The 27,069-nt window shown below is 41.1% G+C and overlaps 2 protein-coding genes across 7 annotated transcripts in view; one reads left to right on the top strand and one right to left on the bottom strand.

The window, feature by feature from the left end:
- The first annotated feature begins 31 nt into the window (after positions 1-31).
- CDC26 (cell division cycle 26) lies at positions 32-5,806 on the top strand. Of its 4 annotated transcripts, none has more exons than XM_024562272.3 (3): positions 32-172; positions 2,410-2,580; positions 5,383-5,806. In XM_024562272.3, exons 2-3 carry the CDS (start codon positions 2,500-2,502, stop codon positions 5,557-5,559), a joined length of 258 nt encoding a protein of 85 aa, XP_024418040.1. In that variant the 5' UTR covers positions 32-172; positions 2,410-2,499; the 3' UTR covers positions 5,560-5,806. The 4 variants fall into 4 exon arrangements, with proteins under 4 accessions (XP_024418040.1, XP_024418039.1, XP_024418041.1 ...); XM_024562271.3 differs by having other exon boundaries at positions 33-172; positions 2,459-2,580; XM_024562273.2 differs by having other exon boundaries at positions 33-172; positions 2,487-2,580.
- Positions 5,807-7,932: 2,126 nt separating this feature from the next.
- SLC31A1 (solute carrier family 31 member 1) overlaps positions 7,933-27,069 on the bottom strand; it is a 31,312-nt gene continuing 12,175 nt past the window's right edge. For all 3 annotated transcript variants that reach the window (XM_045196956.3, XM_024562181.4, XM_045196957.2), the window contains exons 2-5: positions 15,932-16,084; positions 14,218-14,290; positions 12,849-13,017; positions 7,933-11,223 (exon numbers count right to left, since the gene is read on the bottom strand). In XM_045196956.3, the coding sequence (XP_045052891.1) occupies positions 11,022-11,223; positions 12,849-13,017; positions 14,218-14,290; positions 15,932-16,084 (597 nt within the window). In that variant the 3' untranslated portion in view covers positions 7,933-11,021. The remainder of the gene's footprint in view (positions 11,224-12,848; positions 13,018-14,217; positions 14,291-15,931; positions 16,085-27,069) is intronic.

Genomic DNA, 27,069 nt, shown 5'->3' on the forward strand with positions numbered 1-27,069 from the left:
GTGGGAACGTCTAGAAGTGCGACCGGTAGAGCCACCGAGAAATGTACGCGAAGGTCGAGGTTTTGCGAGGAGAGAGGCTCAAAGCAGCCTGGGAAGTGTAGTCCGGTGCTTAGCAGAAGATTCACGGTGGGCGCGGACGTTTCCGAACGGGGCTGAGCAGGCTTGAGAAGAGGTAGGTCCAAATCCCGCGGCCCCGGGCTGAACTGAGCGAATTGAGGGCTTCCGGGGCCTGTAAACTGGTTTATGTGGTCCAAAGCGGGGGATCGTGTTGCCATGGAAACTCTTTCTCTGGCCCGTGAGGGCTGCCCTGAAGCTGCTGCAGGCGAACTGTTCGCCGCTGTCCGGAAGTTCTTCCCGTGGGGCTCTGTTAGAGGTGGGTGAATTTGGGCAGCAGTGAGAGATTAAGCTCAAAGAGCCCTCTAGCGCCAAAGTAAAATAAAGACCCAGCGGAGGAGCTACGGCCTGCTGTTGCTGGTTTCAGCCTGCTGTTTGTATCAGATTCAGAGTGAGATGATGCCTGTGAGGAGTCAGGTACATGCAAACAACTCTGCATGGCCCTGTGCCCCGCTGGGTGCTGGCGCACAGAGATGAAAAAGATAATGTTTTTGTCCTCATGTCGGGGGTGATGCTCAAAATATTGGTGTTTCTCTAGTTGGATAGGAGTGTTTCCCACCCCTCTCCACAAGGACAATTACAATGATGATGGCTGTTATTTATTGAGCGTTTACTGAATAAGTTATATTCCAGGAACTCAGTCTTCATTACGTCATTCAGGCCATATAATAATAGAGTGCCGATTTAGAAAATAAGATTTAGTAAAAGATGAAGCTAATTGTTTAAGATAAGCAATGGATAGTATTAGAACCTCTGCTCTCTGCCCTTTTCCCTCCAGAGCGAGCAACCTTTACCCGTTATCCTATACTGCCCCCTAGTGGCAAGCTTTTCACAGTTTGCGGAAAAGTGAAGACAGGGCGAAGCAGTGTTTTTCCTTTCAGCATTTCTCCCCGGAGCTTTGGCTTCCTCCACCAGGCATCTACATTGGAATCAACACAGTATCTAATTTAGTACAATGCAATTTGAGATGTGACATGCTAGTATGTCAACATGCTAGTATGTTGATAATATCACCTGTATGCATCCCAATTTTCATGGGAGGGAGAAGGAAACATTTCTTTGTACACTTTGCAGCTCCTAGCTACATCCTAGATAAGATGTAATAATAATTTATGTCTCTAAATAAAGGAGCTTTCGCTCACTCATTCTCATTTAATCCTCACTCTGTAACCTATGTATAATTTTTATGGGAGACTGACATTTGTTAACCAAACAACAGCTTTGACTTCATTTGTAAAATAGGAATAATTTTGCCAACATCACAGAGATTCTGTGTTTAAAACAATGTAAAGAACGAGAAGGGAAAAGCACAGCACAATGCTCAAGGAAAATTCACTTTGCTTTATTTGGATCTCTGGTTTATTCAACAAAACGTTTACTGCCTGATTATTATAGATACATTCTACTGGATGCTGTGGAGAATGCAAAGATGAATGTCATCAATAGATTTTAAACTCAATGGGGAAGTTTTATTTTTTTTTCCTCCAAAAAATGTTTTTTGTTAGCATAAGCATTACCTTGGGTTATCAGACTGGAGTGTTCTCTGGAGCCCCTTTGCATCCTTGTTCTCTCAGCCTAGAATGCCCTTAATCCTCTTTCTCTGCCTGTCAACTAAGACTTCATCTCCTCCAGGAAGTCCTTCCTGTCCCTGTCCACCCCCAAATCAATCAGAGTGGGTTGGGCCTGTGTGATGCCATTGCATTACCTTCATCAATGGTCCTGGTACACTATGCAGTTTTCTCTTTGCGTGTTCGTTTTCTCTACACGCTGTGGCTGTGCCTTTTAACCCTGCACTGGAGCACAAAGAAGTGTTTGTTTAATGAACGATCTATCTATTTAGGACCTGTTTAGACCCTAATGATAACCCCATGAATTGGTGAGTTAGAGTTTTCAAGAGATTCAGTAAACTGATTCAGGAGTATTCAGGAGTGCTCACAAATCTCTCACAATTCTGTATAGTTGATCAACTTTAATGGCTTGTATACTCTCCCACTAACACCGAATTAGTGTTACTGAATTAAGATGTGATGTTTTAAAGTTATTCTCTTAGCTAGAAAATGTCTTTGAATGTGATTGGATCATGAGATTAAAGTGACTTGCCTAGAATTCTCTTTTATAGGGAACTTGTTATTTTAAGTTCATGAAGAAAGAGTTGTTTGGAATAACCGAGTTGTGGATCTCTATCATGTAACAAAAATGTAATGTTCAGACAGCTAAAGACTTAGAAGTCTTTGTGTGTTTTGCTTTGCCATTCAGTTTAGTGTGCATGCTTACAAATTGATTTTGTATTTGCAGCTGCGATTTAACCCTTCCAGGTTTTCCTCCTCTCTGCCATTTTTAACAGCTAATAGTTCACTGGGCCTGGCCCTTAGTGTTGATTTCAGTATGCTGCGACGAAAACCGACCCGCCTGGAGCTGAAGCTTGATGACATCGAGGAGTTTGAGAGCATTCGGAAGGACTTGGAGGTAAGAGTACAACTTTCAAACCCTTAGGTATATTTGAAACAATAACTCACTTTGGAACTCCAGATTCTTGTGTAATAGCTTATTTGGATGCTTTACAGGCATTCCAATTTAATGTATTAATTTCCTGTGCCTACTGTAACAAATTACCATAAACTTGGAGGTTTAAGACAAGAGAAGTTTATTCTTTCATAGTTCTGTAGGCCAGAAATCTGCAGTCCGTCTCACTGGACCAAAAGTCACAGTGTCAGCAGGACCGTGCTCCCTCCAGAGGCTCTCGGGGAGAATCCGTTCCTGTCTCTTCAGCTTTGGGTAGTCGCTGGCATTGCTGGACTTGTGGCTGCGTCGTTCAGCTCTCTGCCTCTCTGATCACACTGCCTTCTCCTTTCTCTCCGTGAAGTCTCCCTTTGCCCTCTTACAGTGACACACGTGATGGCAGTTAGGGCCTCCTCAGCTGATCCAGGGTAACGCCCCCGGCTCAAGATCCTTGATTTAATCGCATCTGCAGAGATCCTTTTTCTGTATAAGACAATGTTTACAGATTCCTGGGGTTAGGACCTGACAGCTTTCGGTTTCATTGTTCAGCCCACTACACTTAACATGTTAAAACAAACAAAAAACTCAATTTCTTCCTCAAGCCAGTTTCACCTCCTTGTTCCTCGTTTCAGTATCCATGCATTTGCTCAAGCCCCAGTCCTAGGAGTCACTCTCGAGTTCTCCCTTTCCCTCACCCTTTACAAACTGTCTGTCCGTAAACCCTTTGATTCTACCTCCGGAATATTTCTAGAACCTACCTATACCTTTTCATCTCCACCGTTACAACCCTAGTCCAAGTAACCATTATCTCTCTCTAATCAATTTCAGTAGCATCCTAAGTGGCTTTCTACTTCCATTTTTGTCTCTTCAATCCATTCTTCATCAGGCATCTAGAATGATCTTTAAAAATGTTCTGATCATGTCATTCCCCTGCTTAAAACTCTTCACTGGTTTGCTGTGCTGAAGATAAAAATCTGAATTTGTTGTGACCTACAGGATTTTGTATGTTCTGGCCCCTCTCAGGTTTTACTTCCTGCCACTTGTTACCTTGCCCTCTGGACCCCAGACACTGGCTTTCTTACGTTTCCTTGAACATGCAAAACTATTTATCACTCATGGCCTTTGCACATAGTATTGCCCTCCCTCTTCATGTCTCTGTTTAAATGTCACTTCCTCAGGGTGAGAGGCCTCTTCTGACCCTGTCAACTTAGGTGTGTCCTTCCTATCCATTCTCATTAGGGTCTCTCAGAGCACTTTAGTCTTTGATTTTGTAGCATTTATTATAATTTACAATGATTTGTTTACTATAAAATCGTTTACAATAGGAACCTCGATTGTGGAAGTCACGCCTGTCTTTTTCACTGTTGAGTTCCCAGGATGTAGTACATAGTCGGAGCTCAGTATGTATTAAGTGTAGCCTTACCCCACGCTATTAGATGTGCATTAATAAGACTTAAAATCTTCATTGATTCCCAGTCAGGGCACATGCCATGGTTGTGGGCCAGGTCCCCAGTAGGGGGCACGTGAGAGGCAACCACACAATGATGTTTCTCTGCCTCTCTGTCTCCCTCCCTTCCCCTCTAAATAAATAAATAAAATCTTAAAAAAAAAAATCTTCAGTGGCCTTCAGGTTAGACTCCAAATTCCTTAGGATGGCATACAAGGCCCTTGCTCACCTCTCCACGTTATCTTTCACTGCCGAGTTACCTCTAACTTGACTCTCAGTGCCTCTGCACTCTGTGGCCTTTACCTGAAATGCCTTTTGCTTGTTGTTGCCAGGCTAACTCCTATTCCTCTTTTGACTCAGCTCCTCCCAGAAATCTCTCCTGAGTACTCGCCCCAGCCTGGGTTAGGTTCAGCCTCTTCCCCCTGTGCTGATCCCTCTCATAGGTACTGCTACTCTCTTGTCATTGTCCATTTTTCTGTTTCCCTCCGCTAGGCCACATTCTCCTTGAAGGCAGGAATGAGTACATTCTTCTCTGCATCTGTCCCCTGCAAACCAGGCTCAACGGAGGTGCCAATATGAGTCTATTTTCATTTGCTGTCCTCGTAGATATTTTGTACTGTTTGGCAGAGGACATTACATGTTGTACATATCCATGAACATGTGCTTTTTTAAACACATAAAACTGTATTTCTGGTTATTAGATCACACTGAGGAATTACTGTCAAGTGTGCTCCGGAAGATAATGGTGTGGCATTAGGCAGGTTACCAGCCTGTCCATTCTCAGATACTTCCTCTGACTTGGTCCTGCTCTGATCTGCATCTCCGGGGGCTTAGCTCCCAGTCTGTGCATGGTTCTTACTATGACGGATAGCTTGGATTTGTTTCCCCTCTTGCTCATCCCACAGACTTTAGTGTTCTCTAAGCATCGAAATTTTTTGCTTTTTAAAAGCTCATATTGAGAGTGCCCTCTTAAGGATGAACTTTAAGTATGGTCTAAACTTCCATTGGAAAGAGTTTCATAAAGTGCCAGCATAGCGATCTTTGATTCTGCAGAGTCAGCTCACTATTGAGTGAGTTTTTCTCCTAAAGGCAGTGTGTCCAGTGGGTTTGACCTGTTTTAGGGCAACTTAGGTGGGAGGGAGAGTTGTGCCCTGAACTAAAATGAAACCGGAAGAAAACTCGTACTTCGTTTGTTACCGAAATCAGTTCGATCACATTTTTATGACTCAGGATTTATGCTATACCAAGAACATGGCGGTGCCAAATAAATATTTGCTAATGGGAAGAATGTTGCCTTAATCCTAAAACTTGTATACTTTCAGACCCGGAAGAAACAAAAGGAAGACGTGGATGTGGTAGGAGGCAGTGATGGAGAAGGTGCCATAGGGCTTAGCAGTGACCCCAAGAACCGGGAGCAGATGATTAATGATCGAATTGGTTATAAACCTCAAGCCAAGCCCAGCAATCGTTCATCTCAATTTGGAAGTTTTGAATTTTAGAGGTGGATTATCTTGCTTGCCAGAGCCTGGGAATGGTGCAAAATGATGGCAGAAGTACAAACGAGATTTGGGGAATGGAGTGCTCAGAATGTTTTACCTCCTGCCAAGAGAAGTACTTCTGCATGAGATTACTGATGCTTAGCTTTCACTCTAAGCTGAAATCCAAATTCTGGTTTGTCTCTGGAAAATTTGACTCCATAAAACTTGTCTAACTTTTGTTTTTAAAAATAAATATATTTTTGGAAAAGTATGAGACATCCTTTATGAGGTGTAACAGCACAGTTAACCCCAGACTTGAAACACTACTTTGCCTCAGACGTGACAGCATTCTTCCCTTCTTTGTTAAAAGACCCTAAGCACAGGACACTTCCAGTTCAGCCTTGTCACTGACTTTCATTTACTTGATTTATTCAGCAAGTTATTTATTGAGTGCCCATGATGTGCCAGGTACTGTTCTAGGTACTTCCTAACGTAGGTGAACAAAATCCAGAGGTCCCTGCTCTTGTGGAGATTAGATTTTGGTGATTTTTGTGTAAACTTGATCTCCCACTCTGAACTTGTTTCTCTGGACCCCCCAAGCCCCTTGGCAGTAATGAGCCTCAGTGGAAAATTCTTCATTCCCAAATTAAGCACGTACACTTAAAGTGAGTTCTTCTCAGGCGGTTTTTCTTTGGATCAGTCCTCACACGTCCTGAGCACAGGACAGCAGGGAATGAAGGTTCTATCCCCTGGGATTGCACATGAAGCCTGGGTGATCTGATGGTGAGCAGGGGAGGAGTTGAACCAAGTCAGAACTTAAGAAGGCTTTCCTAACCACTGTCATTATAGCGTTCTGCTCTTCTGCTCACGAGGAGTCAATATTCTGCTCCACCTAACTTGATTCTATAGCAGGGGGTTAAGACCATTAACTCGGAACCAGGTTGGCTGTGGATTTAATCACTGTTGCTTGAAGCTGAGTGGTAGGTGCAGAACAGGTTCATAACATGGTTCTTTGTAGTTCTGTGTATGTTTGGGAAAGTTACCTAATTAAAAGGGTTAAAAAATCATTGATTGTGGAGTGAAAGTCTTGAGCTGAAATTTCAGCACTTTTTTGCTATTATCTGCAGCCAATGATTTAAATTTTGTGAACCTGCCTTAGCAATATGATGGAGATAAAATATGTATGTAAAGGGGCAGTTGTGGAAATTGAATGAAATAGTGAAATGAGCGTAGTACCGTGACTGGTCCATAAGCGCTGGGTAACTATCATTGTTGCTATTATTGCTGTTTTATCTTTTTATCAGCAACTACACTTATGGAGCTGTGTAATCATTCTATCTAGTTCAATTCAAAGCTCATGTAACAATAACTAATATGTATTCAGCTCCTCCAAGGTGTCAGGCATTTTCTAGGAGCTAGTGATACATATCAGTGAACAAAGTAGACAAAAAATAAAATCTTTGCCCTTATGGAGATTATGTTGTGTTGGAAGGAGACAGGAAATAAACAGATAATAAAAAAAGTACATACTCACTCACTATGGCTTGAATGCCTATTACGTGTTGAGGCTTTATACATATTGCTCCTAATTCAAATAGGTACTAGTATTGCCTTTTTATAACCAAGAAAACTAAAGCTTAGGGATTATTAAAATAACTTGCTGAATGTCACATTTCTGTAAATGATGGAGCCAGGATCCAAACCCAGATAACACGTGACTCCAAAGTCCATGCTCATCATACTACACTATGGAAGAGACCGGAAGTGGTGCTGAATGGTAAGGTGGCCATCTGGGGGCCACTGGGAGGGGCAAATAACACCAGCATTCTGGCATCACCATGGGTAGGCAGGGCCGATGCTCACCTCAAGGCTCGTTAGTGAAGCTCCCTGAGGCCCAACTCAGGGCCTCTTGCCTGACAGCATATAGCCAAGGGATCATGATACAACATGTCAGCTTTATTTATTTTCTTAAGACTTTTATTTTTTAGAGAGAGGGGAAGAGAGGGAGAAGGATACCCCCAACTGGGAACCTGGCCCACAAACCAAGCACGTGCCCTGATTGGGAACCGAACCGATGACGTTTCGGTTCACAGGCCAGTACTCAGCCCACTGAACCATACCAACCAGGGCCAACAAGTCAGCTTGTAAATTCAGAAATCCCTGGTACGCTGAGATATTTGCAGCTTCGTGAAGACCCTGTCTCCTGTGCAGAAGGTCACGTAGATCTATCATGTATTAGCTTAACATTTTAAGTAGAGCAAGAGAATGAAATGCAAACATAAAGGGACCGTGCCACTTAAAGACTGACATTAAAAACCGATGGTAATGGCCAAGACTCAATGCGCATGATGAAGAGACCGCTTATTCTGACTGGGTAAAAAGACGTGCAGAGAATCACAAAATCAAAATATTTATTTTGTTCTTTTGTACATGGCATTGTTAAAACATTCCCACTACTGCAATACTGCTCTCCAGGAGCTTACAATCTAAAGCAGTCAACATTAATTGTAGAACCAGTGATTAAGGCATTATATCAAATGCAGACTTTGTGTCTTTCAATGTACCTTTTGAAGGAAGCAGCTGGAGAGGGCAGGATCAAAATTAAATGGCATGTTAAGTGTACCCCCTGCCCCATCTCCTTCAAGCTCCTCACTCTTTGTGGCTAGAACTCAAGACCAGTGCCCCACAGCCTGGAAGGGAATTCCAGACAACCCTACCATAGTAGTATTTAAGAAACCTTAATCTCTAACTCCCTGGTGGACATGGAGGGTCCCCTGTTTGTGAGCCTTGTGGGGCTGAGTGTTTCTCCAGCATAGACTGGAGAAACAACTAAGATCCCATAATTGCAGACGATACCAGGTGGCCCTTTACCCAACCTTACAGAAATTCCGGTGGGACAACTGTTCCTTGACACGTGCTTAAGGTCTCTACCGGGTTTTACAACTTGCGGCTGGTATCTACATCCCTGCCCACTGCGTAGTAAGGTCCACTGCCTCAGGAGGGCTGGGGAGATCTGATAAACAAGATATACGGGATAAAAGACATTATCTTTTATCTGTGAAAGACAGAAAAGGGAAATGGAGAGCAAAATAGAGGCCAAAGAGGTGGGGATACAGGCTCCGAATGGATGTGAACAGGGAAGGAAGAAACGAGAATTTGGGGTCCAAAAGGAACAAAGTCGTCAGACACTAAATTCCACATGAACAGACACAGAAATGAAAGTCAACAAGATCATTACATTATCACAATCCAAGAGCTCAAGAAAAGGCTTTACGTTTTAATTTTTTTTCCTCCTTCACTAGCTTCTTGCTTTGGCAACCTACTCTTAAGAATTGCTGGAATTCAGGTTTTTCAGAAGACTATCTTGAATACCTATCCCGAACTGATGTTTCTCTCTGGGAGTTTCATTCATAGCACTTTGTCTAAACTGGCCTTGATTTTTAAAAAAATCCAAATGATAAGGTCCTGTTCCTACAAGGGTATTTCATAGCAGCTCATGCCAAGATTTCTAGAGAGCACCAGGGTAATTATTAAACATTCTTATTTCATTTCTCAAGGTTTTATTACTCTTTGACTTCTGAGGCAATAACAGGCTATTTACTCCTTGATGTTGGATCTGTCAGTACCTGTCACTCTTCTCATGCTAAGGAACAGCACTACAGGGGTTGGAATGACAAAGCGCACAACTCTAAACGTTGATTCTTAGGTTTTAACCTCGATCCAGTAGGCTCATAATCCTCTCTTGGTTCAAAGCCATGGAAGTACACATTCCTTGCTCCAATATTTAACTGTACCTACAAAGAAAGTACAAACTTCAAAACCACCACAGAGGCCAACAGGATAGCTGTGTTTTGTCTTCTGTCCTGAGGCACAGTTGGAGTCTAGCACCAAGGAGGGCAGGATTTAACAGACCAGCATAGAAGAGTCACTTTATGGAGGTAGTTTGGACTGGGAACAAAGGTGCAGTGTGGACTAACAACTGAAAAGATTAAAGTCCAATGTGATTCTCCGTTGAGAAAAGAGGTTCTGGCCTCTTGTGATCTAATAAAGCCCCACAAGTGACAAAGATGGCCACTAGACACTAGAGGATGAGGACCCTCTGGGTGTGGGTGTCGGGGGCTAAGGAGTGCCTGGCCACCCACAGACCACACCCTCAGCCTCTCCGAAGACAGGGTTAGACTTTTGTCCTTCTGGCCTATGGCTGGCTCACTTACACTACAGATCAAAGGTCTTCCTCAATCTTTAAGCTATTTTCAAGAAACTACAGATCTCTAAAACTAAGGGCCAGTGATTCCATACGTGCTGATAAAAAGTTACTTTGGCTACAGCCCTTTGTGCCTGTGTCCTCGGGCACACACACACAGCTGCAGCTGAACAAATGTTTGTGGAATGTTTAAGTATTGACCAGCAGCATTTAGTACTTGAGTGAAGCCCAGACATACCACCTACCAATCAGTAATTCAAATTCCTATGCTCAACCTACCAGGTTTAAAGCAGAGGTTCTCAAAGTATGGTCCCCTGACCATCAGCAGAAGCATCACCTAGGAACTTGTTAGAAATGCCAGTTTGGGGCTCTGGGTTGAGGCCCAGCAATTAGTGTTTTTAACAAACGCTCGAGGTCATTCTCACGCGTGCTACAGTTTGAAAACCACTGGTGTAGAGGCAGATGCACAAAAACAGTAAGGGGAGATAATGGTTCCAACTCTTGTGCTACTTCAGTTGGGACAAACCAAGGTACCAAGTCAAAGTAAAATGTCAATGGCTTGATTTGAAAACATCTATTTCCATTTTCTCAGATTGACTGTCACCTTTTTTTGATTGACAAGGTCATCTTAATCAAAATGTTAAGTGGGAACATAACAGATAAGTCAGCCACCTAGAATGTGAGCTTCTGCAAGCTCCAGACCTGTCTGCAGTCTCAAACCATCCTCTGCCCACCACAAAGAGTTTGGTGCAACACATCACACCCAGGGAAAGGCACAATGTATTTCCCACTCACTGAGTCCTTATTTTTTAATGTTAAGTTTGGGTTTTGGGTTTAGTTGGGCAAGAATTTCCCTCAGCTGCCATGAATCCTAGCTGAACTTAGTCCGTCCCATCACTGACCCAGGAAAAACCCACCAAATTCACAGATTGTCTGTTACAAATAAAAACAAGACTAAAAAAAGAAAGCAGGTAATCAAGTCATCGAATAGAAAGCTACCTGGTTAGACAAGAACATATCACTTGGATCTAAGATAATGGTGGAGAAGAAGACATCTCATGGGTGGCTTTACCCCGAGAAATGGGAATCTCAGGGCAGGAAAAAGAACAATCACGGGGGTTATCACTTTAGCTCAGAGACTGTAAGTTAAGCTTCTGTTGGGCAGGTGTGTGTGTAAGGAGATAAGGAGCAAGAAGGGAAGATTGGAGTAGGAATTATGTCTTCCAGTCTTGAACTGCTTCCCACTGCAATCCGTAAGGCCGCACCACGGAGTGTGGCATTAATGGCAATGCTCTGTGATGTCCACCACCACTGCCTTCTTCCAGCTGAAGAGAAAGTATCCTGTGCCGGCTCCTGCTGCTACAGCAATGCAGAGGTACCCATTGTAGGTCATGAAGATGAGCATGAGGAAGTAGCTGATGACCACCTGGATGATATGCAGCACTGTCTGCAGGAGGTGAGGAAAGCTCAGCATCTGCTGTCTGGAGAGGAAACAGGGAAATAACAATCAAAGAGCCCTGGGAGTGTTCAGACAGCTCTGCAAAGCAGGAGAAAGGGGGTACAGTTGCCATGAAAGCTTGAACTGGACTCCCTCACAGCCACGCTGGTGGCTCATGGGGACTTGTGTATGTGCATGTTGTTTATTGTCCCTGGAAATGAAATATGATAGGGTGGTCAGGTTTATAAGCAATGGCTGGTTATGGTTGTAAGTCCGCAGAAGGAACCCTCTTTGGAAGGTAGGGAGAGGAAGGAGGCCTAAGCCCCTGATTTACCTCCATCTTGGATCCTGACAGGGAAGCCTAAACCTTTCCACTTATTTGCCTGAACATTTTCAGGCCTTCCAACTTTGCAAAGTTCATATTCTAAAAAAAAATGAAAATAGAATTGAGGGCTGGATGGTGTAGTAGAAAGTATTGGGTTGGCCAAAAAGTTCATGTGATTTTTTTCCTGTAAAATAAGACACAGTTTTCATTTTCACTAATAGCTTTATTGATTTGGATATTTTGAGTATGTTAGCTATGTCCCACATGGTAGAACGCTGATTGTTCTTAATTAATGTCTCAATTTGATCGCTATCAACTTCAACTGGTCTACCGTGGAGCATCGTCCAGTGAGAAATCTCCAGCACAAAACTTCACAAACAATTTTTGACATATTTGAACAGTCATAGCACTTTCTCCATACACTGCACAAATCTTTTTTTGTGTTTCAGTTGCATTTTAACCTTTCTTGAAATAATAAAGCATAATATACCGGAAATGTTGCTACACAAAAATTCACCAATTTTGATGTTTTTTTAAAATGCATGCTGATATGACAGCTGTCACAATACAATCTAACAAAATTGTTTTGAATGAACTTAAAGACAACTAAGTGCTATTAGAGCCATCTTACGGAAAAAACCAAATGAACTTTTTGGCCAACTCAATACTTAATAAAGGATCAGGAGATTTGGCTACTAATCCCCTCCATCACTTACTAGTTCTGTCACCTTAGGTAAGTCACAACCTGTTTGGGCTTCCAGGGTAATGAATCAATAATGTGCTTACTTGAGAGCAGGATATACTGGTCTGTAGGACTGTTTGAACTCAGTTAGATTTCAGACCTACATTTCTATTAAGATTGAATTTCAAAATGCATTTGTCAGTCTGTAGGAAAAACCAATAGTCATTCAAATACCTTCTTTGATGGAATACAGACACTTATACAGTCTTACACTGTAAGCAAACTGAGACTAGAACTGGGAAGGTACAGCTTTTTAGAGAAAGGAATCAATTGGATTCTGTCATTCTTCTATACCCTGACCTGAATTTCTTTTCTTAACTTATTACTTTGGCAAATATTTTACAATATGGATTCCTTACCTCCTTCTAAAGTGACCCATACTTATAATTCAGAACAAACATTCATGTTTGCAGAAGGGTTCTTATCATTCCTCCTTTGACCTGCTCATGACCCAGAACCACAAGCCTCCAAAGACTATTGATAAAGGTCATATAGACTCACTCACTCAAGAAGGGGGGCTGTTGCATATAAAATAGTTGCTTTGCTGCTTAGCTAACCCAGCTCTCCAGAATTCCTATCTGGATCTGTTTGATCTTCTTACCCAACAGTTTTGTGTGTCTCCATAAGAATGGTTCCATTTGGTCCTGGGACAGGCATGGAATTGTAGCGAATGCTGACTTGTGACTTGCGCAGCAGGCTCTCTCGGGCTATCTTGAGTCCTTCATAGAACATTGCTAGTAAAAACACTCCCACAAAAGCTCCAGCCATTTCTAAGTAGGGAAAGAAAAGATGGTGGTACTGTCAAACACTGCAAAATCATTTGCTGGCGTGCTGTCCAAGCTAGAAATACAACACAGAAAAGGTGCTACTCTCAATTTCTGAATACATTATGCATATGAGGAACAAAACAACTTATTTGTAAGTGCTGACTCTATTTCTTGAACAGGCATTTCAATTCTAAGTCTTTCACACTGCGAGGCATTGGTAATGCTAAGAATGTATTCCAACTTATGATTTACCACACCACCTGAATTAAATACTCCCCTTCTTCCCAGATCAAATTGATTTTGTGGATCAAAAGATATAACTACACCTGAAGCAGTCCAACTGATTACTCAGCTTGTGCAATTTGAAATTAAGATACACCAACTCAACATTATAGACACAAAGAAAAGGGAATTAGTTCCCCAAAGTCTAGGACTGACACTAAGATGGGCCATGCCAAGAATCAGAAATGATGTAGAGCACAGCTCCATACACTAGAAAGAACACTGGGCTAAGCAGGTCCAGGAGGTCTGGGGTCCTGTCCCAGGTCTGACACTAATTCTATGTAATTTAGGGCTAAGCATTTCACTATTTGAAGTTTAATTCATCTGTAAAATGGCAGCAATGTACTAGGTCAGTAGCTTTTATTTTTAAATTTTTAAAGGTTTTTACTTATTTATTTTTAGAGAGGGGAGGAAGGGAGAAAGAGAGAGAGAGGCGGAGGAACACTGATCAGCTGCCTCTCGCATACCCCCAATAGGGACCTGGCCAGCAACCCAGGCATGTGCCCTGACCCGGAATCAAGCTGCAATTGTTCAGTGCGCAGGGTGGCACTCAATCCACTGAGCCACACCAGCCAGGGCAACAAAGCTTTTAATCTAAAGTTATTTTGTGGTAGGTATATATAAAATGCTTATGCTATTTTAACTTGACTACAGTCTTAGGTACCTGACCAATAACTTATCAAACAAGGAAACACTCTGGAAAAAGGATGAAAGGAAATGGACTGCAAAAGACTCCTAAACTATTTTTTAAGAAACTCTAAAATAAGCATTGTGTATCCTTACCCATGAAGCAAGATGGTTGTGGTTAATAACCATAATGATTAAGTAATTACAACAGAAAGAGATGCTGGGTTTCCAGATTCTTTGCCACTGTTTCTCAAGTGACTGTCACCTTCAAACACCACCTGATGGTTTACTCACCTCCAGCTGTATTGATCACCAAGCCAGAAAACAATAGTTCCACATTCTTAAAGCCAAAGTAGAAGGTCATTTGCTGTTAGAAAACCAAAACAAGTCAAATCAGAGATGAGTAGAGATTCTAAATGAGAATTTCAAGTAAAGAAACTTAGAACACTTAAAGTAGCAGATTTGGATAATAACAGATATTCACTGCAGTGGGAGGTTTGCCCCCTTGTTTTAGCATTACTGTAACGGGGTGCAGAGAGGTATTCCCCTGAAAATAGGAGAAAACCTCCACAATCCTTGATTAGGAGAAGTGGATGATATTTGCCATGTAGGTGCTTCTGTGTACAATGTGAACCCACGTTTTTGGCCCAAACTTTCAGGAAAAAAACCTTTCGTTTTAATTTTTTAATTCAATTTTTTATTTTTTATATTTAGAAACAAGACAGATTATTGTATTTCAGGGTATTATTTTGCATATGGATGTTGTTATTGCTTTCAAGAGTTACACTTTTAACATATAAGCATAAATAAAACAATTTTAAACATTTATATAGATACGGAATCAGTACTACCCACATGTAATGTGCATCTTTATTTTTCCCTCAAAAATTTGGGCAAAAAAGTGCTAATTATATATAGCAAAATATACTTTGCATAACAGCAAGTTACTAGCCATGTCTTTTCTGAAGGGAAGCAGACTACCACCCAGGTTGAAAGGTGTATGTGACTTTATAAGTATAGTGACTCATGACATAGCCAGGGGAGGTGGATGCTCCTGTGTCATGGGGAACTCTTGCCCTGACTAAAGATGGCAGCTGAAAGAAAGTAAAAGGTACTGGGAACTGGCAAAAATAGCAGATGCTAACACATCATAGGAGGGGTTAGGCATGAGGTCACAGGAAGTTCCAGGCCAAGCATATAAATAAGGGCAGGCTAAAAGAGGCACGGGAGTTTGCCACGAGGCCTGGTGTGTAAGTAAGAAAATGCCATGAGGTCTGGAGTAAGAAAGAAGAAATCTGCTGGGAAGCCTGCCCCTGAAGAAGACGGCAGCAGAGCTCATGGAGCTGTGCAGGGACCACCAAGCCAAGCACTGACTCGTGAGGCATGCTTGGAGCTGGACTGAACTGTGATCAGGAATGCTGAGCTGCAGACTTCTGCTTTTCTGAAAGATGGTGTACCTCTGACTGGCGTATTCTGAAACAGGCCCGGCTTGGCAGAAGGAGGCAGGATTATGTGTTTTTTGGGTGCTTTAAAGGGAGTGGGACATAATGGCAGAAATCTGCCATTATTCTAAGTCTGTATAACCATTAAATAAACAAGCCCTCTCCTTTTTCCCCAAGCCCCTGCATTGGGAGTCACTCTTCTTGGTGGGGTTCTGTAACATTACCACCACAGGCACTCTCCACAAGTACTCTCCTTCATCCCTACCACCAACTTCTGTCTTTTTCTCTTTTCTACACAAAGCACGAAGACCAGAACTTAATTCAGAAAAGGGTCTCTTTTGAAAGAAAGGAGGAGTACAGAAGAAAGGACCCTGGAAATATTGTTTCTGCTGTGGCTTTGTAATTAACCCACCATGTGATCTTGGGCAAATCACTTATCTGGGTCTACCTTAGTTTTTCCTCACAGGTAAATCGACCTTTAAATAACAACTTTCTAGGCCTAAAATTCAATTATTTCTATTACCCACGTGTGTGAGAGAGTCCTGGGCCCTCTCCCATGGACTCACCATCATCATCATGTTGCTGTCCCCCCCTCCATGGGAGTGGGAGGCGGACGTGTCCGGGTGGTGGTGGCCAGCACTGCTGTTGTCCATAGGGTTCATCCCCATATGGTGGGAATGGTCCATTTTCCAGTCAAAGTTGAGAGTCAGCAGAAGAGTCTAAGAAAAAGGATTATATATAATAACTTAAAGATATTAAAATCTTGATTATTGATAAATACTTAGGTCTGTGTGGGACATCACCCAGTGAATGAACGCTCTCCTAGCGTCTTTACTCAGAATTATTTTTTATGCTCTAGAGATGGAGAGAAAAGTTATTGTGCTCACAGGGGTCATCTCTGGAGACTGGCAGAAAGGATTTGCACTTTGGGTTTCAGAAATCTAACCCTTATTTTGTAGAATCATTCCTTTAATAGATATATTCAATGTGTGTTCAAATTTAAATACAAGATAAGGAGAATAAAAGTAGTTTCTTTGGGTTGCAGGAAGCAGACAATTTTTGTAATAATGGACAAATCAATGTCATTAATGAAATTTAACTGCTCTTGGGCTTTCTAATCATAAATGTCAGTAGATAAACAGCAAGCACTTCAGATAATTCACCTAATGGGATGGCCTGTGTTCACTCAGGATATTAAGAACACATATTCACATACAGGACAACCAGGCTTCAGCTAATTTAAATTTGAAGAAAAGGTCTACTGCTGCCTTAGGCAATCAGTGTGCTCAGAATTTAGATACAATTTCCATCCTGGCTGGGCATAAGAGTTAAAAACACTGAAAACAAATTATAAATAAATTGGCCATTCTACATTAAATTAAGTCTAGACAATGGCACATTCAGCCTTGTTATCTTTACTACCACATCACGGCTTTACTGCAAAAGTCCATCTGGTATCATAAACCAAGGAGCGAAAACTCCTGCAGCTGGGGAGGGGGTGGGGGGTGGGAAGTTGGAAGTTGAGGATGGCAGAGAAGGGAGGTGTTGATAGGTTCTCTTTTTTGTGTTCCTCAACTCCAGGTGGTGAAGGAAAGTGTGCATCAGAAATTCCAAGGAGGTAGTCCTGTTCATGAGCCTGAATGTGTCACTCATTATCATTCAATCGATCAATATTTACAAAGCTCCTACTATGTGCCAAACTCTGAGCTAAGTGCTAGTATTTTAAGCCAATAAGACAAACAAGGTATCTGATAGAGAAACAATTAAGTAAACAAAACAATTTCATGGTGTGATTAGTGCTGTGAAGGAAATAAACAGGGTAATATAACATTGCATGATAAAGAGGTACAGAGAAAGCATACTTAAAAAAAATTATTTATTTTCAGGGGGCAGGGAGAAAGAGGGAGAGAAACATGATGTATGAGAGAAACATCCATTGGCTGCATCTCATACGACCCCTACCAGGGACCTGGCCCAAAACCCAGGCATGTGAGCCCTAACTGGTAATGGAACCAGTGACCTTTTTGTTTGCAGGCTGGCACTCAACCCACTGAGCCACACCAGCTAAGGCTACCTACAATATTTTATTTACCAAGTTTTTATAACTAGATGGAAAGATTAGGAATACTGTATTTCCATTTCCATTTTTGCCCATTCAGTCAAACTAGTTTTCTCTAACAGAATCCAAGGAGGACATTTATCTTGTCTGAAGTTGGCAATATGCCAGCTTGCTTCTATTGCCCTTAATACTATTACATATGGGAAATGAAATGGCACATCTGACATTGAATGTCATACAGCTTTGCAGTTCTTTCTTTTTTTGAACTTTATTTTTTTAAAAAGATTTTAGAGAGAGGGGAAAGGGAGGGAGAAAGAGAGGGAGAGGAACATCGGTTGCCACTTGCATGCTCCCAAATGGGGACCTGGCCCACAACCCAGTCATGTGCCCTGACCCAGAATTGAACCTGCAACCTTTAAGTTCACAGGCCGGCACCCAACCCAGTGAGACACACCAGTCAGGGCTGAACTTTATTTTTATCATTAACACTATTACGATGTCATTTCCCCTCCTCCCCACCTTTGCAAGCTTCCACCTCACCCCGGCCCTCCTTTCCCTCTGGCCACCACCACACTGCTGTCTGCATCTATGTGTTATGCATAAGTTTTTTGGCTAATCCCTTCACCTACTTTTACTCAGTCCCCACCCACCCACCTCCCCTGGTCTGTTCCATGTATCCATGCCTCTGCATTTCTTTCTGCTTTCCCCTTTCCCCCACTTAATAAGTACGGTGTAGTATTTATACAAACAGTTTTCAAAACTTTCTTGTATTCAAGGGTCTACTTTTGAGGATCATGAAAAAGAAGTTTCCTCTATTACTGCCAACCCTTCCCCCCCAACCCAGACACCTTGTACAGCTTAACTAGAGGGCCAGATTCTTTATAAAATCTAGCATCTCTAGCAAAATAAACATAAATTTATGGGCAGAAGTTAGGGAATGAGCAAAAAGGCTAAATTCTGATGCCTTTTCTGAGTCTTAGCACTGACCTTACTTTTATTTCCCTGGTATTGCACAATGATGGGTAAGACAGGATAATCCACAGGGACTGTGGAGGTTAGACCGCACAGAAAGATTACACAGACAGGGTCCTACACCTGCCGCACGGGCCCTCTTCTCCAGCTCAGACAGTTGTAATCTGGAGCTTCAGACAATTCTTTCAGAGACTGCTTACAGTCTTTCCTGACTTCCATGATAAGGAGGATAAAGAAGAAAGTTTTTATTCTTAAAACGATTAGGGTCATGTTCCTTCTTAGATTTGTAAAAACATTAAACAAAGGGAAATCTATGTAGTTGTGCTTCTGCTTTCTGCAATCATTATTTATGACTGGTGACATAGCTTTTGGCAAACAGATAAGGGAAATTCAAGGTCAAAGATAGTAAACTACCATAAACAGGGATTCATGCTTATGGACTATGCTCACATGATCAAGCAACCAGTTTAAAAGGACTAATCCTGCCTTTTGATGACCTGTATGGAGACAGTAGATATATTGAGAAAGAGCTCTGGCTTTGTTTCAAGTGCTTCCATGGATGCACTTTACAACTCTCGATAGCTTTATGAATTCCACACTTACATTGTCCTTTTGGGGAGTGAGGAGGTAAAGGAGATGTAGGAATAAAGGGGAGACCTTAAAATAATAAATGCAACAATAAATAGGGCTTAGGTATCTCTCCATAACTTGGCATTCTAGGCTAATATACTGGAGTTGTTTAGAAAAAATGTAGTAGCTCCCAGTAAATAGGAGCAGGAAATATAATTTGGTGAATAAATACTGGGAAGACTCTTCCCCCTGAACGTTGTGATGTTGTTCTACTCATCCCGTAGGCCCTGACCTCCCCTTCCTATTCCAAATCGATTGGCAGAAATGTGACTGGTAGAAACTCTTTGTATAACCATGTAACCCTTTGGATATTCTAGCTTCCTTTCCTTGACCTGTGTCCTTCTTGAGGTGCAGTTATCATGAGGATACTTAATTTTCCCAATTTCATTCACAAAGGATATTAGTAATGAAGGCTTACACAGGCTCTCAGCCAGAACTGGCAAACATTTAGAATTCCAAAAGTTCTGCCATATCAAAAACAAAGAGATGTAGTAGAAGTAGGGACTTCTGACCAAGGTGGAGGTGTAGGTAGATACTTTGCCTCCTTGCACAACCCAAAGAAGGACAACAACAAATTTAAAAACAAAAAATAACCACAACTGCCAGAAAATTGAACTGTATGGAAGTCCGACAACCAAGGGTTAAGAGAAACTTTCATCCAGACTGTGCCAAAAGACAGAGATGTGGGTTGCCCTGCCCTGGCAAATACCTAAGGCTCTGCCTCTTACAATGTATCAGGTGTGCAGAGGCGAAGAAATATGGCCCAAATAAAAGAACAGATCAAAGCTCCAAAAATAGAACTAAGCAATGAACAGGTAGATAGCCAACCTATCAGATGCAGAGTTCAAAACACTGGTAATCAGGATGCTCACAGAAATGGCTGAGTATGGTTACAAAATGGAGGAAGAAGTGAAGGCAATGAAAAGTGAAAAAAGGAAAATGTATAGGGACCCAACAGTGACAGGTGGGAAACTGGGACTCAAATCAACAATTTGGACCAGAAGGAAGAAATTAACATTCAACCAGAACAGAATGAAGAAACAAGAATTCAAAAAAATGAGGAGAGGCTTAGGAACTTCCAGGACAACTTTAAATGCTCCAACATCTGAATTATAGGGGTGCTGGAAAGAGAATAGGAAGAGCAAGAAATTGAAAGCTTACTTGAAAAAACAATGAAGGAGAACTTCCCCAATCTGGCAAAGGAAATATAGACTTCCAGGAATTCCAAAGAGTCCCAAAGATGTTGGACCCAAGGAAGCACACACCAAGGCACATCATAATTACATTACCCAAGATTAAAGAGAAGAAGAGAATCTTAAAAGCAGCAAGAGAAAAGGAGACAGTTACCTATAAAGGAGTTCCCATAAGACTCTCAGCTGATTTCTCAAAAGAAACCTTGCAGGCAAGAAGGGGCTGGAAAGAAGTATTCCAAGTCATGAAAGGCAAGGACCTACATCCAAGATGACTCTATCCAGCAAAGCTATCATTTAGAATGGAAGGGCAGATAAAGTGCTTCCCAGATAAGTTAATGGAGTTCATCATCACCAAGCTCTTATTATATGAAATGTTCAAGGGACTTATCTAAGAAAAAGAAGATCAAAACTATGAACAGTAAAATGATAACAAACTCACAAAAGCAACAACTGAACCTAAAACAAAACCCAAAACAAACTAAGCAAACAACTACCACAGGAACAGAATCACAGAAATGGGGATCACATGGAGGGTTATCAGTGGGGAGGTGGTGGGGGTGACTGGGGAAAAGTACAGGGAATAAGAGGCATAAATGGTAGGTATAAAATAGACGGGGGGAGGTTAAGAATAGTATAGGAAATGGAGAAGCCAAAGAACTTATATGTACAATCCAGGGACATGAACTATGGGTGGGTTTGGGGGGATGCTCGTTGGGGAGGTACAGGGTGGAGGGGAATAAAGTAGAGAAAAAATGGGACAATTATAATAGCATAATCAATAAAATATACTTTAAAAAAAAGAAAAAAAGAAGTAGATAGAAAGTAGTTCAGGTCAAAAGAAAAAAATATAAAAGACCTTAAAATTGTACACACACACACACCCAGATTAAATATGGCAGGTAATGGGAGTTGTTAGGATACTGCTACAATAATAGGTTTAAAAATAGGCTCAAGAGAATAACTGCCAAAAGAAAAGCTTAGATCTTCTCCTTTTAAAAATTCTTTACTAAACAAAGGCTACTATTTTCCCTTCTAACTTTTTGTCTTTGTTGATAATAAAAATAATTCCAAGGGGTCATCTACAACAAATTTTTACTGCTTTTCTTCATGGTTGTGGTTGAGCTAAGAAAGTTATTGATAGAACTGGTGAGGAATTAATTTAGTGATTATTTGCATATTTCAATATTATTTTCTCTTTCTTCACCATATACTAAAATGAGCTCTACTACTTTAGGTAATATGCACAGGATTCCCTGAAAGTACTTTTCATGGAAGAAACCAAACTATGCTCAGTCTGCATACTCAGCAGAGTCTATGTGGTTGAATTACTCATGCATCAAACTAATGGGCTGCATCAAAAGTAACCAACTTCCAGAGACATAAAGAGGAGAACTAATTCAAGCAGTTGCACTTAAAACTTAAGAGAGCCTTCATTTATGAGTGGACAGTGACCTAGGCAAACAAGAAATGCTGCATGGACTGACAAGTTTTTAGAACAATAAAAGAGCAGCTATGAATTAGTGGGAGTAGCCCTTTTACTCAGAAATTCTTGGCTAAGAGTATCTATTTTAGTAAAAAGGACAATAACTCAGGGGCTTCCCAGAGAATATTATTCTAACTATCTATGGAAGACAGAAAGCAAGCCTGTGATTTAATTCTGATCAATACTGTGTTTCCAGATACTGGTTCAAGGTCATCCCCTTCTACCATAAATTTCACCTTTCCACATCTCCACTTCATCTTAGTAAGCTAAGCTGCTGAGGCTGAGCAAAGAAGATGAGAAACCTGTTGGGGCATGACAGGACCCGGAGGAACTGACTACAAGGAGAATTATACAACCATGGAGGGCTGTCATTTTCAAGAGGAAGCATGCAAAAGACAAACTTAATTTTTTAAATGTGCCTTGTCCAATTTCTAGATCACCTATGCCTTGTGGGCAAACGTGAATGGACCATACTATTATCATTCAAGGAACAAAACACAAAAGACAGACAACTAGTTTAAATGTGAAATAGATGCACATAATAGATATTACAATGGGAAAGCCATTTTATATGTTAGAGCATCATTTTCCTTACCTGTAGAAAATGATTAATAAAGTTCCACCCAGAGCTAAAACTTAATTCTACATTTTTTTTTTCAGTTTAGCTTCCAGAACAGAATACTTCTCTGTCCCTACCCGTACTATTAGATTGTAAATTCTATAAGGACCATTTTATTTATTAATGAATCTCTCCTGCTTTTTCTAACACCCTGCACACAGTAACAGATTACAGTATTTTCTGAAATAAATTACTTTTCTCTGCATTTCTCCTTCGGCAACTTAGACAGAAAAACAGAAAGTATCCCTTAATCTGACAATGACACACTGGGCAAACTTCAGTGAGTCTGAAATGCTGTATCATAGTATTTGACAGCTATGCTTAGAGACTATTCAGTAGCTCTGTATCAAGAAGCAGCAAAGTGTAGTTGATATAAAAGCAACACAGACAAACTGAACTTCTTAAAAAAGTTCGAAGAGTATTATTACAAATTCATCTAGTTCTACCTGTTCACTTCACAGACGCCTACAGCATAAAACCACAAAGCTCTTGGGAGAATCTAAGATTTACATGTTTTGGTCTAATCTGTCTTTAAAATACTTTTATCAAATATTTGTATTGTTATAAATATGAGGAATCTAAAACAAAACAAAACAAAACTCATACATGTTTCTAAAGTGGAAGAAAGGAAGAGAATACACTGTCTGTTATTGGCCGTTAAGTGGTCTGAAATGCCAAATCCAGACCCTTTATATAAATCACGTCTCCAGGGCACTAGACCTTGACAAGGGCCACATAAAAGGACAGTAGAGAAAACAGAGCAAATTGTAAGATAAAATTAACCTAAAATGTTTTCATTCTGTACACCTACCAAATGAATAATTGCATGGAACCTGAACAAATGGCATGGTATGAAACAACAGCATTTCCTTCCTGTAAATCCAACTCTATTATCTCATTTTTTTCCCTCATAGTATCTCAAGGAACCAAGGCACAGAGAGCTTAAGCAACCTGTTCAACGTTATACTAGAAAGCTGTCGAGGTACCCTGGCTAGAACCTACGCATCCTGATTCCAGGCCCAGAACTTATTTTTTATTAAACCTGCCTTACTCTTAACCCAATGCCACGATTTTGTATGTGTAAATGTCACAAATTTGGTCACTTTTCCTGATCCCAAGTAAATCAGAAGATTCATCCAGCCTGCCTCCGGTTTTCACCATCAGCAGCTCTATTACAAACATAGGTTTGGCTAACAGTACCGCTGCCCTCTGTTCATCCTATATGATACATCAGTGACAAATTAATTTAGCTAAGGCATAGCTCTACTTATCTGCTCAAAAAACTCCACTGCCTAGTAACCTTCCCAATGTCTACTAACATCCTTGTTCGGAGAGCACAAATATCTAAAACAAAGGTCCCCACCTACCTTTCTGCCTACATGTACTTCGCGTTCCAGCCAACTAAGTCCGATTGCCAAAGTTTCTGCAGTTCCTAGGACATAGCCCACACTTCTCCGCCTGGTATCTTTGCTCACACTGTTTCTTCATTCTGGAACACCCATCCTCACAATCTCCAAGGCACCAAATCCTCCTCCCCCTTCCATGTCTAGTTCTAAGACCTCTGAACATTCACATCACTTTTTGCCTTTCCCAATCACTCCAACTGGATTAGTCTCACAAAATACCCTGAAATGTTTCTATGATCTTTTCAATCTGTGCCTATTTTTGTCATCACACTGATGGAACAGCATTGAGAAAAGGTTGGAGCAATAGTTGAATGGAGGTATTTCTCCAAAATTCCTTCTCATTGTCATCAACTGCAGACAACCGCCAAAGTATCCTCTTGGATGTCTTTCTCTCCAGTCAAACCACATACAGGAATCTGAATCTTGCTATGTGATGGTGCTGATGTTGCCAGTAGAACCAGTATCCCAAGCTAAACTAGTATTTGTACTCCAGGTACCATTTGCATGTATTTCTTAAGTTTAATTTGCATTTTAGGCTGCCTCCCAGAAACTAATTTCTGTCTGCAATGAGTAACCTAACCACCTCACATCCAACTTCTGATACTGATAAACTTATTTTATACCATCTGGCATTTCCGTCTCTACCCATTACAGATTTCCTTTTCCAACCTTGTTTTAATCTAATCCTCTTCACATTCAAATATTCCACTGGGCCCCCCCCCCCCCCCAAATATTCACACTTCCACTGAAACAGATTTACTCGCTTCTCCTGGATAAATGTAGCACTTTGACACTTGTATGCCTCTTTGGCTTGTGTCACTCCCTGTAATTTGTGATTCCTTCCCCTCTCCCTCACCACTTCCTGTCTAATCCCGCCATTACTTATTCAACATTGACTGTGCACTTTAAATGTGTGAGAGTTGGAGTAAAGTTAAAACATGGCCCTTGCTCTTCTGAGTTTACAGTCGAGCTCATTCTTTAAGGCTTGGTTAAAAATGCTACCTTTCCATGAGTTTACCTGGAATTCCTGACAGAAGAAATCTCTTTTTTCTAGATTTCCCTAGCAGTCTTCTCTTATGGAAATTTTGACTTCTTAAACTACAAGACAAAAAGTGCCATACATCTATAATATATAGCAAGTTCCTGGAAGGCAAGTAACTAATTTCTACCTCCTTACTACATCTAGAAGAACACTCAACAAATATTCATTCATTCAAAAAAGTATTTAATTCTGCCCTGGCTGGTTAGGCTCGGTGGGCTGAGCAATGGCCTGTGAACTGAAAGGTCCCTGGAGTCCCCAGTGAGGAGCGTGTGAGAGGCAATCGATTGATGTTTCTCTCCCCTTCCCCCTCCCTTCCCCTCTCTCTAAGAAGATAAATAAATTCTTTTTTAAAAAAAGTATTTAATTCTTATAAAATCTACCAAGGTTTCCATATTTACTTAAAAGGAGCCAGGTACAAAAAAAACAGGACTCTTGCCTTTGCAGAGCTTAATCTAGAGGAAAGTCATTCAACATGTAAAAAAGTAAGTATGTGTAGGTATACATCATTACAAGTTGTGGTAAGTGGCATGAAGGGGTAAACCCAGTACTGTGGTAGAGAAAGAGAGTGAAAGAGCTGATTTGTATGGAGGGGGCAGGGGAAGAGAGAAAGAGAGAAGCCCTGTGGAGGTAACATTTAAACAGACAGATAAATCACTGGAGTTGGGTAGAGAAGGGCAGGGTGCAGCATCCCTGAGGCAAGAAAAGAATCTAGGGTATTTAAAGTCAGAATGAACGGAACACATTTAGAGGAAGAGAGGCCAATGAGGAAGAAGAGGGAGCAGAACAGGTATCAATTAAGAAGGGTTTAAAGATCATCTTCGGGAGACTAAATTTTATTCCAAGGGCAACTGGAAGCTAATTACGGGCAATAAGCAGGGAAGTGATGTGATTAGCTTGTATCTTAGTACTTTGGCTGCTATATAGCATAACTGGCCTTTATCTCTTCTTCCCTAATATTTCCTATTCAAGCTCTTCTGTGAATAGGACTCAGAAGGGAAAAAACAAAACTTTCAGAGCTAGAGGCTATACTCCTTTAATTTCCAGAATCCAAAAAGACTTCTGTTAAAGCTTTAGGAGGACTAGGAGAACCTTCTAACTTCTGGGTTATAAAATAGTTGGAAGGCAAAACTGAGGAATATTGTATAAGAACTATCCTGGATTGTAAGAGCTTCTAAAGTCACAGGCAACCCTTGACAGGTGAGAGTTCAGCTTACAGAATATTGTTAAGAGCACGAGTACGGCGGCAGCTGGTGTTAACTCCTGGCTCTGCTAATCTCCAGCAGAGTGTCCTGGTGATATTCCCTATAAAAGTTCCGTGGGTCTTTAGAGTGGCAGTAGGTACTATGTATAGAGGTTGCTAAAGGGGCTGTACCCAAAGTTCAATAGCACTTGGGAAAATTACTCAAATTTGGTAGTTAGTTGCTCAATAAATAAAAAGAATATGAGGAAAGCAGACTAAACTCCCTGTGGAACATGGACAGTAAACTCTAAGACACAAAGCAAATGCTCAATAGATTTTTATTAGATTATACAATCTGTACTATACATGGAAACCTTCAACAGTAGTATCAACAAACCTCACTTTTCATTCATACCTCCCCAATTATTAGCAATGAATCCAGAATTTATGTGACTCCCTGTTTTAGGTTCAGTGGAGAACACTAGACTGACTCTAAGATCTGGATGCTGGTCCCTTCAACTCTATAACTCTGTATTCTGCTGGGTAAAAACACTTGTGTCAGAGTTTCTCAATTCTGGCATCACTGACATTTGGGGCTGGATATTTCTTTGTTGTATGAGCTAGCCTGTGCGTTGCAGGATGTTTAACAGTATCCCTGGCCTTTACTCACTAAATGCCAATAGCACCATCCCAATTGTGACCACCAAAAACATCTCCAGACATTGCCAAAATTCCCCTGGGGGCGCAGTCACCCCACCTCATAGAAAACCACTTTTGATCTCTGAGTCTCATCCAAAACTCAGAGAAACATGGAGACGGTACCTGTCTTATTTTCCTTCAGGGTTGTTATATCATTCAAGTAATATAAGGAAAGGGAAGAAATACTGAGAGAGAAAAAAACCACATGACATATGTAAAAGCATTATTATTACTGTTCTCTGTGAGTACTCGATAATGAGGCTGAAGAAAAACACAACATGTTTACAGAATGCATTGCAAGGCTCAGGTTAAGGCTATGTGCACTCTAACAGATCTTTTAGATGGGTAACCAACAAGTATTTGTTGATTGATTCTAAGTCTGGGTCCAATAGTAACTTCATTTACTTTTGTGGCATATTCT

Source organism: Desmodus rotundus, chromosome 1 (assembly GCF_022682495.2).
Source record: "Desmodus rotundus isolate HL8 chromosome 1, HLdesRot8A.1, whole genome shotgun sequence".
In the NCBI taxonomy this organism is placed as follows: domain Eukaryota; kingdom Metazoa; phylum Chordata; class Mammalia; order Chiroptera; family Phyllostomidae; genus Desmodus; species Desmodus rotundus.